The sequence below is a fragment of the Centroberyx gerrardi genome, chromosome 14 (genome assembly GCF_048128805.1).
Source record: "Centroberyx gerrardi isolate f3 chromosome 14, fCenGer3.hap1.cur.20231027, whole genome shotgun sequence".
NCBI lineage: Eukaryota > Metazoa > Chordata > Actinopteri > Beryciformes > Berycidae > Centroberyx > Centroberyx gerrardi.
Genome location: NC_136010.1, coordinates 28,097,691 through 28,115,932, shown reverse-complemented (window position 1 = coordinate 28,115,932; position 18,242 = coordinate 28,097,691). Strand labels below are relative to the sequence as shown.

Sequence of the window (18,242 nt, the reverse complement as noted above, 5' to 3'; positions counted from 1 at the left end):
TCTTTTAATCATTGTCTGTATCTTTGCTACTTTTTTTCCCCTTTTGCCCTCCTACCTTTTCTAATATCTTCTCTCTAAATGCAACATCTCATGTTGTTTCATCTGAGCTGCCTCCCTACAGTTGGAGGAGTACCCCCCCACCACCCCACACACACACACTCTTTGTTCTCATAATAAGCTCCATGCAAAGTTGTTTGATCCCGGCGGACAGGTGAGAACCTCCAACTAAGGTTCATTGAATTGACTTTCGCGTCTCAGCCTTAATGTTAGCAAGGTGGGGCCTTGAAAAATTCAGAAATTCTCCATCTCCTATTGAGAGAAATTCCCTTCTCCATGCCCATGGGGTGGAACCTTTGAAGTTTAAAGCAGCACTTCCCTTTATGCATTTGTGTGTGAAATTTTTGCACTGAAAGAAAGGGGAAAGAGTGTGAATGAGGGGAAAAAAAAATGACTTCCTTCTGTTAGAATGTGTTATCTTTTCCTGTTGCTTTCTCCCTGGAAATCCATTTGATGGGGATTGAGGGGGGCTTACGTTGACCTCTATACCCTTTTATGAAAGCTGCTGTCAGTAATTGAAAGCCAAGCATTGTGTTCTGTGCATTGACTGTAGACCTTTGAAAGTTGGCTTGCTTCTAATTTTGGCCATACAGTCAACTTTACATAGCTAGAAATCACTGTTTTCTATAAAAGTACGGAAGAGGATTAGGGCCACATGTGCAAAAGTGTATTTGAGTTCTGAGTTTAAAGTCAGAATTGTGAGAATAAAGTCAGAATTGTGAGATTAAAGTCAGAATTCTGAGATTCTGAAATTAAAGTCAGAATTGTGAGATTAAAGTCAGAATTCTGAGATTAAAGTCAGAATTCTGACTCAAATAAGAACTCAAATAAATTTTCCTAATTCTCTTTCATAGTAAAAGCCATGTGTTAATAATGGAAATTATTGAACTGCACAGTATCATTTGTTCATATTAAAGGGCAAAAACATTGTTTTTGAGATGTTATCCTTGAACCCTTGGTGAGTTGAGATTTGTATAAAGGAGCATTTACCACTGACTGCCATCGCCAGAGAAGAAAGATCAAGGTTACTGCTTCCCTCTAATTTAGCATATCACACTAATTGATACACAGCTCCATTGAGAATCAATAGGAAATGATTTTTGAGAATTGTGGTTCAATGAAATGTCAATTTTGAAAAATGTATTTGCACTACTTGCTGCCCCCCATCCCCACCCCCCGTCCACAGCGCATTTTGGTTCAAGAACATTGTAGAAATAAGTGGTGAAGCAGTTCTAAACCTGGTTAAGGCTGTTTATGTGCACCTTCAGTAACCCACTCTCGCATATTCCTCTATCTCTGTACCCAAAGTAAAATGTAAAAAAGTACTTTACTACCTTGAGCTTTTGCAGAACACAAAAACTAATGGGAAACAAAATTAAATGTTTAGCTATGTCAGTATCCCAGATAATAACAGAATGTCCCAGGTGCCTCATTCAGGTTTCTCATAGCCGAGATAAGAGGTTTTCCGGGTTATTGTGTGGTTATTGTGTGCCAGCTCATATAAACAGAATACTTAAGTATCCTGGATATTAGTGCAAATTCAAATGTAGCCACTGTCCTCTCCAGCACCAATACAGGAAGCCCTTCTAATATTGCTTAGAGCTCCCCAAGCATTCCCTTCTCCATCTCACTGATATTTTTGTGTTTGCATTTGTGAGAAAATAATGACTCACTCTGAAGTTTGCCATCCGCTCAGCTTCACCGAAGGACACCAGCAGGATCCCACTAGTCATCGCTCCTTCCCTCAGCCATATAGTGAAGGAGTCACTGTAGCCGCTATGAAGTTTGCAAACACTATCGCAGCAAAAATGTTTTCTGTTGCCTCTCGTAGGAGGCAACAGAAACAACGACAGGGCCTTTTTTGCTGCAATAGTGTCGTGAAAGAATCCTTTTTCTCCTCAAATAAAAAGTAAATCCAGGCTGTACAGTATCACATCTAATGACCCTAAACCCGCCATCCTTATTTTTGTTGACAATACCTCCTCCCCCACCACCAGTTTGGAGAAAGTCGGGAGAAAGTTTGGAGAAAGTCGGGAGAAAGTTTGGAGAACGTCTGGAGCAAGTCTGGAGAAGGTTTGGAGAAAGTCGAGAGAAAGTTTGGAGAAAGTCTGGAGCAAGTCTGGAGCAAGTCTGGAGAAGGTTTGGAGAAAGTCACGAGAAAATTTGGAGAAAGTCACGAGAAAGTCGGGAGAAAGTCTGAAGAACGTTTGGAGAAAGTCTGGAGAACGTTTGAAGAAAGCCTGGAGAAAGTTCGGAGGAAGTCTGGAGGAAGTTTGGAGGAAGTTTAGAGATAGTTTGAAGATGGTTTGGAGAGAAAGTGTGTCACAATGTGGACAGAATACAGACAACGAGCATGCATTTCTTCTCGGTGGTATTTATTTCATCCTTTCTTCAAAAACACAAAGATCTTTTGATTGGCCCAACTTAGTTTCCCCAGTGATTGTGCGTCTTGCTGTGAAAATGTAAATGCAAAACATGTTTGATTGAAGCTGATCTTGACTCAATGTTGTGTTGTTGAAAATGAGTGATTTAAATAATTAACTTAACTAAAAACCTGTGCTTTATATAACAGCATAATACTGATGTTTACTGCCACCTTAAATAGGTCTGCTGTTCCAAGACAATTGTATTGATTAATCCTCCTTCAACTTTCAATAGAGCCCTTAAAATGCGCGAGAGAGTATCAAAATCTATTACTTTTGAAATAATAAAATAAGTATTCAGTAATACATTTGAGTAATACTTGAGTAATACTCAAGTTGAGTATTACAAATTGAGTAATACTTTTAATATTTTTAATACTTTTAAGTCATACTTTTCTTGAATAACAAGCCCAGCTGTGATCCTGGACGGAGCCTTTAAAGATACAGACAAACCTGCCTTTATCTTCCTTGTGTTCTTCTCATCTTTTTCCCCCCAGTGTCATCACCGACACGGAGGAATGGCAGTACTTCAAGGCGCTAACCAAAACACCCACCCCGCTGGAGGAGAACATGTTCCACCTGGAGGAGGGCGTCCCGGGGCCAAGGGTTTACCTCCGGCCCAAGGAGAGCATCCACATCCCCCTGAAATACCAGAGCTTCCTCTGCGACCACACCATGGCCCTTCAGGTACGGTGGCTCCCATCGGTTATCGGTGATGAGAGGGTTAGGCCAGTAAGAGACACAAAATCAAGTAGCGGAGAATATGGGTTTGACCAAGATGGGTTTTTAAAGGCTGATGCTAATATTTTGTGCTCATAATCTCATCAGTATCTTTAAATTTGACCTTTTTGTTCCAAAAATGGACAAATATTCAGTGCTTCCCCCAGAATCGTATTCTTGTCAGTGTGAAATAGCCTCTGAAACAGCATTTAGATCATCATGGAACCCAGCTAATGAAACTCTTTTAGGGTTTGCAGCTCTTTAAGGCAAGGTTCAATGGTAGGGGATACATTATTGTCTTTAAATGAAGAATTCATTTAGAAAAAAACATAATTGAACAATCAAGTGAACAAAATAAAATGTGCAAAGAAAATAAAGTTTCATTCTAGGTTTTACAGGTTTTTATGTAGCTGTGGTTATGGAGGAACCTCCATCATATCGGTGGTGGACGACACTGACTGGCTGATATCCAATATTTAATAAAAACCCAATATCATCCCAACATACAGTATTGTCAAACCAATACATCGGTCTAACCCTTACTTTGCTAAAATCCCTTCGTTTTCTATAAAAGCCATGTTGTAAGAATGGTAATTATTGGAACGGTCTCCATCGCCAGAGAAGAAAGATCGACTCCCACCTTTTAATTTATGATATCACACCAATGCACAGCTCCATTGAGTATCATTCGGAAATGATTTTTGAGAATAAGGGATTCGGGTTCAATGAAGTGTCAATTTTTCAAATTGATTTGCACTGTGTATTTCGGTATAAGAACACTGTGGGAATAAGAGGGGAAGCAGTGATTAAAGTTGACATTTCATTGAAATAAATGTCGCTTCGGGATAGCCGGGTATTCCCCATAAACCTGAAGGATTAACCGTAGTTTACCTTTTCCAAGGGCAAATTATGCACATGAGATAGGCATCCCACACTTGACGGTTCATTTGATGTGGTAGGCGCTATAAGGACGGCTCAAGATAAATGTCATAGTCCATAAGCTTTGCTCTTATCTCCGATAGATGACTGCCGTTTTTTGCCCTTTGGTTATAAGCAGCTGTTTATCATTTACATTCGTGTTCCAGTTGTCTTGACTGATGGGTAGATGTAATTTATATATGTTTTTTTCTTTGCACGTGTTTGATAGATAATCCATTTTGATAGCTGTTTGGTTTCTTATCAAAACCTCACAGGGACCCAGCTTCCTACCTACGGGCAGAAGTTCTCAGATGGCCAAGAAGAATCCGTCCAATATCGTGTTGGCCAAAACCATCAAGGTATGGAGCACTGCTTCTGCTTCATCTTCTATTCTCTGATTTCTGGACCATCTTCACCTCCTCTAGTGTTGTGGTGCTCAATGCCTAGTTTGTTTGTCTTCAGGCTGGAATTATAGTAAACTATGGATCTGGGTTGCAATGAGGATGTAGGTTTTCCTCCTACAGTAAGAACCTCCTACACCCGCTATTCTCAGAATTAGTTTTTTTTTCCATACAGGATGAGAAAGGAATAATCTAACCTGCCTTTTTGCTAAATTATGCAAGCAAAAAATCTCCATTGGAGTCGCTGGTTATTTGAATATAGGATGTTGAATCCCAAATAATCCTGTCTAATTTCTTCATTCTACTCTTGGTATATCAGTCTTAGGCCTGTATCTGTTGCTGGTGGAGTGCAGAGCAGTCAAACAAAAAAATGAATATCTTGAAGGAAAGCAAATCCAAGGCACTCTTCATGAAAAACTTAAAAAGCCTTTAATCCATTGGCTGGTTAAGTGAAAAATTGCAGCATGTTTTGGCGTTGGCCTTCAGCAGAACATATACCTTAGTCTTCTACTAGATTTTCACTGGATATACCCAAATGTAGCACTCGCTACCCTGTTGTCCAGTTTATTCCAGAGTCTATTTTTTTTAATATTTATAGTCAGTTTTTCCATTAAATTATGACTGATTTTGTTAAATACAGCCGCCAATATAAACAGAAATCAATTATAGTGGGAGGAAAACATTAATTCATGCCTTTTCTTCTTTTAAAGACCCTATCCTTATATATCTTACATCAGTTTGATACCACTAACTGTGATGTATACTCTGAATTTACCTCAGAAAGATACGTGTCCACCTATAAAGTGGAGGGCAAACCCACCTAACCTTTATTACGCAAATAAAAAGCTTTATAAATTGAGTTTCGGTGGGTTTACCCTCAACTACATCCCTGAATCCAACATCACACACACACACACACACACACACACACCCAGCCCTCTGAGGAATGGCAGTGCACCGCCTCCTCCCTCCCCTCCCTCCCACACAGCCACAGCGCTGACACAAAGAAGACTTTGAAGTGTCAACTATTTAAAAAAGTTACACTCGCTCGACAAGTTTGTCAAGCAAAATTATATGCTGAAAATCACTTTTATCTTACTGAACATTGTTTGTCTTCTCCAACTGGCAAATGTCAAGCGCAAGAGTTAAACTATCTACGATCGGAGGACAGCCCAACGCGTCTGGCTAATCTACTTTAAATGAACCGTGCATACATTACTCTGAGAGTTATTTTTCCATTTTATGCGCTTGGTCATGCGTTCATAATATGTTACCAGAAGCTTAGAGGAGGGGGGAAACAACGAACGGGCTTGTTTGGATGTGCTGTAGAGACAGTGTGCTCCACATCTCCTCTAGAGCAGTGATTCTCAACCTTTTTCATATCAAGGACCCCTAATTTAGTCCACATTAGAGCCACAGTAGGACCCCTATGATGAGATTTAGACCCAAATCAAATCTATTTTTATTGTTAGATATGATTTTGTCCAGAATTCCATGACTATCTGTATTGTAGGTAGAGAGATAACAGTCATTCTTCTACATTCTCTAATTGTATTAACTTCTTGTAAATGAAATAATGCTGAAGTTTAACAATTCATCAATTTGCTGGGGACCCTCTGGAACCCCCTCAAGGACCCCTGGTGGTCCCCGAACCCCACGTTGAGAACCACTGCTCTAGAGGAGGCAATACATTTTGTAGCCCCTGTAGCCTACAGCTGTCATCAAAATTAACTTCTGTTCTTTATGAATTTCTGCTCTCTCTTTACAGACATTAATCTAGGTTAGCATTATTGGCACATCCTTTTTTGTTGCTAAAAACAAGACATCCAGCAGTTTCTCTCAAACAACCACCTCCATGCTAACTTGCCTTGCCACGATCCTGCTGTTCACGTCGAGTACAATCCCCCGAAGCTCTCGCCTGTTACACGGGGTGATGCAATATTTGCCAATCTGCCAGGCCCGGTGTGTCCGCCTACTGTAAGCGCGTGTGTTTGTGTGTCAGCCTCAGCACTGCTGCTCTGAGCAGGAATCCTGTCAAGAGGTCAGAGAGGTCAGGTCTGGATCAAATCCGTGTCGCGCTAAAACTGACAAGCCCCCAACAGCCAGAGCTGTCAGGATGCCAGCGCTGGCTCCGCTGTCAGTCAGCGGCGCACATCACCAGAGCCAGATACGGGCTGCTCCTGCATGACAGCATGGGCCCGTAAATCTGACACATCCATGATTTGGACATTTTGTTTGTCAGGGCTCAAGTTTTGTGACTAAGAATGGGAAGGTTACCTGCAAAATGTGCAGATTTCTCGCTCAGAAATTGTGTCATCTGTCATGTAACCAGTGGAATAACCAACCAGCCAGTTACCATCGGATTACCTGCTTTTGATCTCTAATTCTCATTCGGCCCCATGGTCTTCTCCCTAGCCTCTCTCGCTTGTTCTATTTGCCATGATTTTATTAATATTTAAATTATTCACTGTCTTATTCATTGATAGTGTAGTTTTTTTTTGTTTTTTGTGCATCTCGTTTACTATGTAAAGCGTCTGAGTATTTAGAAAATCTCTATACAAATGAAATGTATTATTATTATTACTTTGCTGCCATAGTCCATAGAATATGCACTTAAACAAAAAACAATTTGCTGACTATAATTTGAATTTGAATAGTGTTTTTCACATCTGCATCAAGTGTCCACCATCTTTTTAAGCGGGTTACAATTGTCTTCTTGTGTCAGATTACACAGTCTAATTGTCTTCTTCCCTTCAAACATGGTTTGAAATAAGCAGGTACTCTTTAGTCTCTTTACTCTTTAAAGTATGTAATCTGGCAGCTGTTCTCACAGTAACTCTTTTCCTGAATCCAGATGACTGTAATCCAGTTATATGTAACCTGTTACTCCTCAACCCCGTCTAGAGCTACTGTATGTCCATATTATATCATGTAAGTTGGCCCAGCAAACATTGGTTTATGATAGCATGCGAGCGGGTTAGCAATTATCCCGTGTTAGCATACGTTGCTGTGTGTATATACAGGCTGTCATATATAACGATGTAATTAGCGCATACGTATGAATATATTTGTGTTCATTTACAGAGATCCTGAGGGCTATTTTAATGCAGCAGACTTCAAAGCTTATTCAGTAGGTCCGTGGGGGGTTCAGTAGTCGGATTGAAGCCAACTTTTATATTCTACTGAGCAGCGTGCTCCATCATCTCTGGTGAATTTTTTAATAAAACTCAACTTCTTAAAGGCTGCTTTTTCAAAACTTATATATGTTGTTTAGAGCTGAAATGCCTGAGAAAAAAACACAACATGGCAATATCACTGCCGTATTTCACTAAAGAGTTAAGGAATTAGAGTTTAGGTATTCTCTGAATGTGTTATGCTTCCCATAGCCACAGGCCCCAGTATTCTTTGAAGGTCTCACACACACACACATACACACACGCACACACACAGCACTGACAGCACAGTACTGGTTAGAGACAGAAAGAGTACAGCAGTTATCTTGTCCCAAGAACATGTAGTTCAGCCGTGGCCTGGTGCCAGCAGAGGCAGTCACATCTGTCTTGCTCTGGATGTAGCATCTTGTTTTAGTCAGAATCTAGAGTTACACGGACCAATATTGGTCTTTTAATAAAAATCAGATATCGACCAGTCAGTGTCATCCACCTCTGACATGATGGAGCTTTCTCCCTGCCAGTCAGTATGTTTTTATTATTATCATTATTTCTTTATCAGATCTGATGGTCTGACCAGGGAAATCATTCCAGTGTGGTGTGGGAAGATTTTACTTCACAGCTTCAGGCGTCTGCAATGAAACCTGCCTCACCCTGCCTTGAGGAGTGCTGACCCACCTTCATTAGTCTGGCTTTCAGTGGAGAGTTTTAGTGTCCCATGATGCTCTAAATGCTGCTTCAGAGGCTTTCCCCGTCCTGCCAAGAGGAAAACTCCGGGGGAAACACTGAATCCTTGAAATGTTTTTGGCATGAGAATGGCCAAATTTAAAGACGGTAAACGACGGAATAAAGTAATGTCAATCAGAAGCTTCAGGTCTGTCTGTCAGCCTGGCAAATGTCAGCAGTAACTGGTATTGGCTGCCAGTCAGTGCCATCAAAGCGTAAAGCAGTGTGAAGTAGCCAGCTGGCTACTGACAGACTACTGGGCACCTCATTAACCACGCGTACTGTCAACTAATCAGAGCATGTTGACCAATAATTAATTCAAATCTGGGTATATTTGACATCATTTACACTGGGAAGTAGACTGATGGTTCCGATATTAAAGTGGTAATCCTCAAGATCAATCTTTTTTTTTTTTGTTTTGTCTCCATCTTTGGTGATCAATGCTCATTGCTGTGGTGTTTCTGCACTGCACTTCCCACAGATCACCTGTCAATCAAACAGTGTGGGTGGAGCTTGGATTTTCTGTTGATGCAGTTTGAGTTTCTCTTTTCTTTGTCTGTTCAGCCATGGTGGCTATCACTGCTCATGCTAACGACCCAGTTCTTCTTCTATTTATTCCAAACAAACCGGAAACACCAGGTGTTTAGAACAGCAAATATGTAGAATCACTATTGTGTTATAGCAATCAGTGATAGAGGATAGCAAAACAGACATTTATTTATATTAAAATGTCTTCCCTTGTATCTGTTACCACCATGAGATTGGGATATGCAACTCTCATTGCACTGGACCTTTAAAATCACTCATCATGATGCTGACAGCGCTGACCTTTGACCCCGGCCCCGCAGGTTACGTTAAAAGCGGAGGACGGCAAGCCGATGGCCATCTGCCAGGTGAGCGTGGAGCCGACGCCCCACGTGGTCGACCAGGCTTTTCGACTCTACCACCCCGAGCTCTGCTTCCTCAAGAAGGCCATCCGCCTGCCACCCTGGCACGACCCCACAGGTAACACCAGTTACCCTCAGCACCCAGTAACACCTGCCCCACAGCTCCCAGTGGGGGGGGGGGGGGCCCACTGTGTCTGGACTGGGTAGGGTGGAGGGTGTTAGAGAGAGATCCAAGTGTTTTTTTGGAGCATGATGAAGAAATCTACAGAAGGCATTTGGTTGGAGTCTTGTTTCTTGTCCTTTATATTATCAGTATTATTGTTTCATTTAGATTTTTTTTAGCTCAGTTTTTATATTGCATTGGTGATTGGTAACTCCATTGTTAATAGATACTGATACTCTTCAGTAAAGTCACCACATAGCTCATATCCGTCTCTCTTAACATGTATCTTAATAAGTCATTTAGTCTGTTATTGAGTCCTAAAATCCTAATTTTCTTAAAACAAGTTTCAGGAATTTTCTAGAAATGAGAGTCAATATCTAAGGCGGATCACTGCACTACTATCAAGAAAATGACACTCGATTCTGGAACATTCTTGAAACGAGTTGATTTGCATCAGAAACAAGTGAAATGATCTCATCCCAGTGGCAGATTTTTTCACTTATTTTAAGAAAAGTAGGATTTTAGGACTCAATATTAGACTGAATGACTTAAGATGGAGATTATTTGCAGTATAGACAAACTTTAAACTGTGCGATGAGCTCCGTTGTCACATCATTTTACATCTTCGCAGTTATCATGCCATTAAATCAGCCTTCTCTCTCCTTCCTTTGAGCAGTCAGAGACCCAGATGCCGGGACTCGCATTTCCGTACGCTGCAGCGACCCCAATGTCATCTGCCAGACACGGATGTTGGTGAGAGAACGGCATTATTTCCTCAGCGATTTTCACTTCCCTGCTGAAAAATCGGCCAGGCTGAAATTGGCAGGGGATTAATTACCAAACCGATTGCCTAAAGAGCAACTTCTGTCGAGTTGGGGGTGGGGGGGAAGCACTTTATTGTAGCCATTTTTTAAAAAACTCAGCTTTTTGATATACAAAAGACGTTGCCCTCGCGCCACGCCGCACGCTTTGAAAGTGGTAATGGGAGGTTTCCATTTTTTAAAACCTCTTTCTGCCTTTTATGTGTGTTTTTTTTCTGTCTAGGCACCGGGAGAGCCGCAGGATGTGTACTTGAAAGTGCCGGGAAGTCCCAGTCCGCACATAAAAATGTTCTTTGTTATGGTTTTCACGTATGTATCATTTACTGTTTAGGCATACTGTATATGCCGCACACAAATAAACACAACTCAGCCTGAGGAAACTTTTTTTTCTTTTTTTGGACTAATTAAATTGTTCATGCAGGCTTAATTTAATTAACTAATCAGATAGGGGATTGGCGGCCTGATTGACTTATGTGCCAAAGTCGGTTCTCTATTCTTCCAAAACTACATTAGGGTTAGATCAATATATGGGTTTATTGATATATGGGGTCGATATTGGCCTTTTATTAAAAATCAGATATCTGGTCCAGTCAGTGTCGTCCACCTCTGATGTGATGGATATGATGCAGTTTGATTGATTACATATTGATTGCAGAATTGATCAATACTACACTGGTTGTCTATGGGAAGCCCTGAACCTAAGGTGATTCTAATGAGACATTTTGATTGGATTCCATACAAACATGCATGAATATGTTGTTCTTCTTCTTTTCCTGGGTTTCAATGGAAAATTCTAGTTAATATTCAATATCAGCTTAAAGTAGCAGCTATTGGCAGCTTCAATCTAAAAATATCTGTATTGTATGAGCCTTCAAAACCCCATATCACACTGCAAAAAACAACAAGTCATTTAGTCTCATATTCAGCCTTGAAATCTTATTTTTCTTAAACCAAGAGAAAAATTCTGCCAGAGGTGAGATCACTCCACTTGTTTTGGGAATTTTCTAGAAATGAGTGTCAGTATCTTGAAACGAGTCAGAATAAGGCAGATCACTGCACTATCAAGAAAATGACACTTGATTCTACAAAATTCTCTGAACAAATTATCTGTGTGTGAAATGATCTAACACCATTAGCAGATGTCTTCACTTGTTTTAAGAAAATTATGATTTTGGGACTCAATAATACTAAATGACTTGTTAAGATGGAGATTTTTTGCAGTGCAGTCGAAGCCTAGTCCAGATTTCTCTGAGTATGACACTCTGTGAGTGCTATTGTCTTCCAAGAGGGCTGAACAGGTCACTCCACCACCTCCTACTCAGAGCTGTCAAAGTCAACTCGGACTGCTGAGGCTGATCTTCCCTCCGTCTCGACAGCGAGACGACGGCGGCGGGGTCAGCCTCTCCGCTGGGACTCGAGGGGGAGGGGGGGCTTAATTGCTCCTGATGATGTTTTTCCTCCGCAGCGATAAGTGGACGGCGGTGCCCTCCCAGATCTGGCAGATTTACGTGCACTTCCTGGAGCGGGTGGATGTCAGCTGTGTGACCGGTCAGCAGAGCTGTCAATCGCTGGTGCTGCGGGGGAAGCAGGCCGTTCGCAAGGTCAAGTGCTTCTCTTCGCACCCGCAGGAGATCAAGGTACGTCCCCTCACTGCGACTGTACGAGTCAACACAATCCGAAACATTAACAATAGCCGTCTGCTCCGGGAACATATGAAAAAATGCCCTCCATTTTTAATAGATCTTTTCTTATTCATAACTAGGCACAAGAGGGGGAGGGAGGGGGGGAATCTGACAACGCTTCTGACGGAGAACTAAAAGGGCATCGCATATTACTCCCCCCTCCAAAAAAAAAAAGTGATGGACTGTCACATACGATCCAAACGTGTTTTCCCCCGAAGAAACGGGGCATTAGCTGGAAAGTCGACAGATGTATTTTTAAAAGATTTCACCGCGCGGCACCGGCGGACGCTTTGATCTGACTCTCGGCAGGTTAGCTCGCCGCGGAATGCGTTGGAAGAAGTCTTATAAAGCGGGATAAAGCCCGCCGCCGGAGAATGGCTTTGCCTTTTCTCGACAGATTGAAAAGGAACCGCACAGTAAATCTCATTCTCACATCCGTCTGTCCCTCTGTCACTTTCTCCCCTCTTCTCTCGTACTCTTTTCATTGTCTGCCCCCCCCCCCCCATTTGCCTTTCACCCTCTCTCTCACCCCATCTCTTCTCCTGGAATCTGTTCCCTATTTCTCTCTTGACTCTTTTAACTACTTTCTGCCATTACTTTCTCTGTCCTTTGCTTTACCTTTTTACCTCTCATAAAATGTCTCTCTTCTCTTCCATACTCTCTCTCTCTCTCTCTTTCTCATCAACCTTCATCTCTCGCTCTACCATTTCCCCCACCCAATCAACCGCTGCTCTACCTCCTCAGCAGGTGGACCCGGCGGGTGTGTTCGTTTTGCCCCCCGCGGCGGTGCAGGAGCTCCAGCTGAAGGTGCAGCCGTGGCGGGCGGGCAGCCGTTTCCTGTACGTGAGCGCAGTGGATGTGGAGCACCGGCGGCTCGTCACCGCCTGGCTGCTCTGCCTGAACGTCCACCGGCCCGTGCTCTCCAAGGTAAAGTGGTGAAAATTTGTTTTTTGGTTGTTTTTTTTTATCAATGCTGTGGTGTTTTTGCACTGCACTTCCCAGAGATCACCTGTCAATCAAACAGTGTGTCCAGTGCATGGACAGTATATTTACAAACAGACATTGATTTACACAAAAATGTTGGATTTCGATGCGATACGGATACCGATACGATATAATATGATACGATATGAAACGAAACGATGCAATATGATACGATATGAAATGAAACAATATGATACAATACAATATGATACGATACGATACAATATGATACGATATGAAATGAAACAATATGATACAATACAATATGATACGATACGATACAATATGATACGGTACGATACAATATGATACGATATGATACGATACAATAAGGTACGATACGATACAATATGGTATGATACGATACAATATGATACAATATGATACGATACAATATGGTACAATATGATACGATACAATATGGTACAATACGATACAATATGGTACAATATGATACAATACAATATGGTACGATACAATACAATATGATACGATACAATATGATACGATACAATATGGCTCGATACGATACAACATGATACAATATGATACGATACAATATGGTACGATACAATATGATACGATACAATATGGTACGATACAATATGATACGATACAATATGGTACGATACAATATGGTACGATATGATACAATATGATACAATACAATATGATACGATACAATATGGTACGATACGATACAATATGATACAATATGATACAATACAATATGATACGATACAATATGGTACGATGCGATACAATATGATACAATATGATACAATACAATATGATACGATACAATATGATACAATATGGTACGATGCGATACAATATGATACAATATGATACAATACAATATGATACGATACAATATGGTACGATACGATACAATATGATACAATATGATACAATACAATATGATACGATACAATATGGTACGATACAATATGATACAATATGGTACGATACGATACAATATGATACGATACAATATGCTACGATACAATATGATACAATATGCTACGATACGATACAATATGATACGATACAATATGGTACGTTACGATACAATATGGTACGATGCGATACAATATGGTACGATACAATATGATACGATATGATACGATACGATACAATATGGTATGATACGATACAATATGGTACAATATGATACAATATGATACGATATGATATGGTACGATACAATATGGTACGATACAATATGATACGATACACTATGATACGATACACTATGATATGATACGATACAATATGGTACGATACAATATGATACGATATGATGCAATATGACACGATGCGATGCGATACCGATACCAATATCATACAATAAGTTATTGCTAGATTAGACTAGATTATGACTTTAACGGCAAGTGGCATTATCTCAGCCTACTGGAAGAACTGTACACTTTTTTCAAAGAAAAATAAACGTCCTTTCTTTCCATCCACTCACACACACACACACACAGTGTATTGTGTCCCATTTGTCTGTTAAGAGTCTTTAAGTGTTAAGTTTACCTGCAGTTGAAGGCCCGAGTCAGAGAAAAAATAAGGGAGAGAGAGAGAGAGATACCACCATGCTTTCTACAATGTCTGATATGTCCTTATTGGTTTATGAATTACATCATTTTGGAACTGTTTTACAGTTATCTTATTATAGAGTGAGGGAGAGGGACAGCGAGAGACGAGTAGTGTCCTAGGACGACTGTGTAAAGCCACGCTCTTTAACCTTCGCGCCGCGGTCTCGCCCATTTCCCCCGAATGATCTACTTCACACTCGAAAATGACTGTATGAGTCATTACTATGATGGCTTTCTCTCCATTTACAGCCACCTCCATATTGTTAATGGACACACTCTTCTCAGTGAGATTTTTTAGAGACTTCTGCAATAAAAGAATCCCCGCGTTTTGGGGGGGAGTCTGATATTATGTGTGATACGCGTTACGCAACGGGGTTTGGCTCATAGACTTTTATTTTATCTCACGTCATCGTCAATTTCGGGGCTCTCAATCGACTCCAAGCGTTCTATGATTATCGCCGACGTGGTGTTAGATTTGACTCTGATAATGGCTCTCGTTTCCCCGCTCTCGAGGGCAGCGGTGTGATGAATACCTCTTTTTTTTTAAAGGCCCGTTTCACTCAAAGCCGTCGGGGACTCAGAATCACATTCTGTGCTTATTTGGATATCCTCATGTACAGCGTGTACTCGCCGTGTCAGGTTTGAAACCAGTTCGCAAAGTTCTCAAAAGTCAACCTCACCGTCATCATCGTCATTAAAGCAGAAAGTCCGTCAAATAAATTTGGTATTATTGCAGAGCTACATCCTTTCAGGATTTTGCATTGTTTGCAGGTCTTAGATTGCATCATTTGAAAGCACATATCTTGTTATCTATGTTGTTGTTTTTATTGCCCTGTCCTCTGAATGAGGTTTGATCATCTTAAAAAGCACTATACAAATAACTTTTAACCCTAATTTAATCAGGCAGTGTGACACATTCATATTTACAAAAACTGCCAAAGTCGCAGACAGTGTGTAGCATAGGCAGTGCATAGAGAGTGGACATGCCCAGTATCGCCACAGTTGTTTACTTGTTGGCCTGAGCAGCTCAACTGGATCACAGTACAATAAAATGTATTCTTGTCATTACTTTTCTTTATGTGGCTCATGGCTGTTATTGAGCCTGGGCCCCGAGGGTGGGGGGTGGTTGTGGGGGTGGATGGGGGACGTATCCTGGGCAAGTTGGACATTTCCAACCCCCTAAATAGCTTGTGTCAGGAAAAGGCTAAGGGGAGCTGATCCCAGGCCAGCGCCCAAAGCCAATCCCCACAAGAACTGTCTGTCTGACTTTCTGACCAACTGTCTAACTAACTGACTGACTGTCTAACTGACTGACTGTATGACCCACTATCAAAGGCTCCACACTGCAGCTGAAAGTGCCCCAATTCTATTTTTTTTCCCTCACATGTGACACAAATTTTATGTTTCTAATCAGTGCGAACAACAAAAAGCTGCATGGAGTCACTTTGTTTTTTTTTCAATTCCGACCTGGGCCACATGGACATCACAAAATCAGATCCCAAGGCATGCAGCCTACCTACAATAAGTAAATCTTACATCATTCAACTGAGACAATTGTCTTAATTTCAGTGCCCACAGCAGCTTGGCTTCTGTCCCGGACCCATGTGTCTTTGTTCTTGGAGGTAGCAACAAGCAGAGCAGATAAGGCAAGGACTATTGCCTTTGGCATTTTTCTTTTTCTTGCCTGTGCCATCATCTGCTGATGCCGACTTTAGCATTTAGAATTTAGCAGCGTCCAAAGAGCAAAGGCCTATATCGCAGTCCATTCCATGTTAACTACATAGAAGACTATTCCACATAGAGAGCGGGAGAAGCTCGGCTACAGGAACGGATGTGACATCTTCTGTTATTGTTACTCCGTGCATTGTCTTCTTGACAGCGCATGTCTTTTCCACATCGCTGTCAGCTCATATTGTTATCAGATATGAGTTACATCTTCGAACAGATATGAAGTCATCCAAAAAAAACAAAATCTGATATGAGCAGCAGTTTGGAATTGAGCATGAAGTTTGAACGTAGCCTAACTGATGGAGTGACTGACCGGCTATCTGACTAACTGACTGTGTGTGTGTGTGTGTGTGTGTGTGCAGGCATTTGAAGTGTGTGTCCCAGTCGGCAGCGGTCGCGGCAGCTCCAGGAGGATCACCTACACCAACCCTTACACCAGCAGGCAGGCCTTCCTGCTGCGCTCCGACCATCCAGACCTGCTGCAGTTTAAGGAAGACAAGTTCCAGGTGAGACCAGACAGGAACACATGGACTTACCTTATTTTCATTTAAGCATGTCTTCATTCTTCATTCTTCATTATTGGTAGTTTCACTGGATTAACCTATTTCTGGTCACGCATCGCACTTACCCTTGTTATTTAAATACATGAGGTAGGGAATGGCTGCAGGAGTTATCACCCACCTAAAATAATTTCATTAAAATGGGTTTCAGTCGTCTAAATGCTGTTTCAGATGCTTTTATTTATCCTGACAAGAGTAAAATTCTGGGGGAAACACTGAATACTTTGCCATAATATTTTGCCATGAGAATGGTTAAATTTAAAGATATTGAATATTGGCACAAAATACTGCATATTGGCAGCTTCAATCCAAAAATATCAGTATGGGTATCTCAGAAACTTTCTTCATAAAGAAAGCATTTTGAAAGACACTAAAAGGAATTCTATGGATTTTGAAACTACTACATTCTGACTAAATCTGGAAATTCTCTTTTAGCATTTTCTGGTCAGAAGCTGGTAATTGCCGCAGCTCATATTAGCAGTCATAATGTCACAAACCTGGGAGATGAAATTAGCTTCATAACGTGAGCAAATGACAGTAAATCAACAATACATAGGCTTGTCTGCCTGTTTTGGCTACTTTCAATGCCTTTTATCACATCTACAGTACATGTTAAACATTCCGTTACAATTTGGAGCATTATAAGCGGCTCTTGAAATCATGTTGGAATGCAGGCAAGACGTTTATTCTTTTTTTCAGCACGTGGCATGAAATGTCTGAGCTCTAATCACTACTGATCCTGGCTGGATGATGTCTAGGGGTGGTGGAACACTATCTTGCTACACTGGCTCTATGGCTATCGTCATGGATCACTATCTAGCTACGCTGCAACAACATCGATTAGGCATCAAAGCCCCACGCTACTGTGCAGATGTTTGCACTCATCAAACCTTGAGGGGAAAATAGTTTTGACTGACGTTTTAGTATTAACTGCAGTCTTTTCCTGGTCAAGTCAGATATGCGAGAAAATGTTTTTTACTTACCAGTCATGAGGCATTGATTTCTGAGTGAAAGATTGACTACTTGCTTGCTCATAACAAACTAGGAGGAATGTAATGAAGACATTACTGACATTGTTTTATTTCTGTGTGTAAGTCATCAGCCTCCGTGTCTCTAATAGAAGATTCGCTCGCTCGTAAACAAGTCCATAAACATGCAGATGTAAACTAGTCATCGCCGTCATTGCCTTTCATTTGCTGAGGTATGATAAAACGGCAAAATAAATGGAAACACGGCATTTTAAATTAACACAGAAATGAATGTTTCCAAATAAACTATTAAGGACTTCGCTCCTTGCTCCTGTCCCGAAGACACTGCACCAAATAGACAGAAGGGGGGGGGGACGACTTATTGTGTTTTCCATCTTGTCAGCACGGCTCCAGGTGTCCTATAACGAATTTA

General features: G+C 41.1%; 1 protein-coding gene across 1 annotated transcript in view; it reads left to right on the top strand.

Annotated features, from left to right (window-relative positions):
• nphp4 (nephronophthisis 4) overlaps positions 1-18,242 on the top strand; it is a 165,466-nt gene that overhangs the window by 145,960 nt on the left and 1,264 nt on the right. The window contains exons 22-30 of the mRNA XM_078288374.1: positions 2,978-3,167; positions 4,394-4,477; positions 9,264-9,420; positions 10,154-10,218; positions 10,510-10,599; positions 11,446-11,479; positions 11,751-11,923; positions 12,716-12,895; positions 16,644-16,787. Of these exons, the coding sequence (XP_078144500.1) occupies positions 2,978-3,167; positions 4,394-4,477; positions 9,264-9,420; positions 10,154-10,218; positions 10,510-10,599; positions 11,446-11,479; positions 11,751-11,923; positions 12,716-12,895; positions 16,644-16,787 (1,117 nt within the window). The remainder of the gene's footprint in view (positions 1-2,977; positions 3,168-4,393; positions 4,478-9,263; positions 9,421-10,153; positions 10,219-10,509; positions 10,600-11,445; positions 11,480-11,750; positions 11,924-12,715; positions 12,896-16,643; positions 16,788-18,242) is intronic.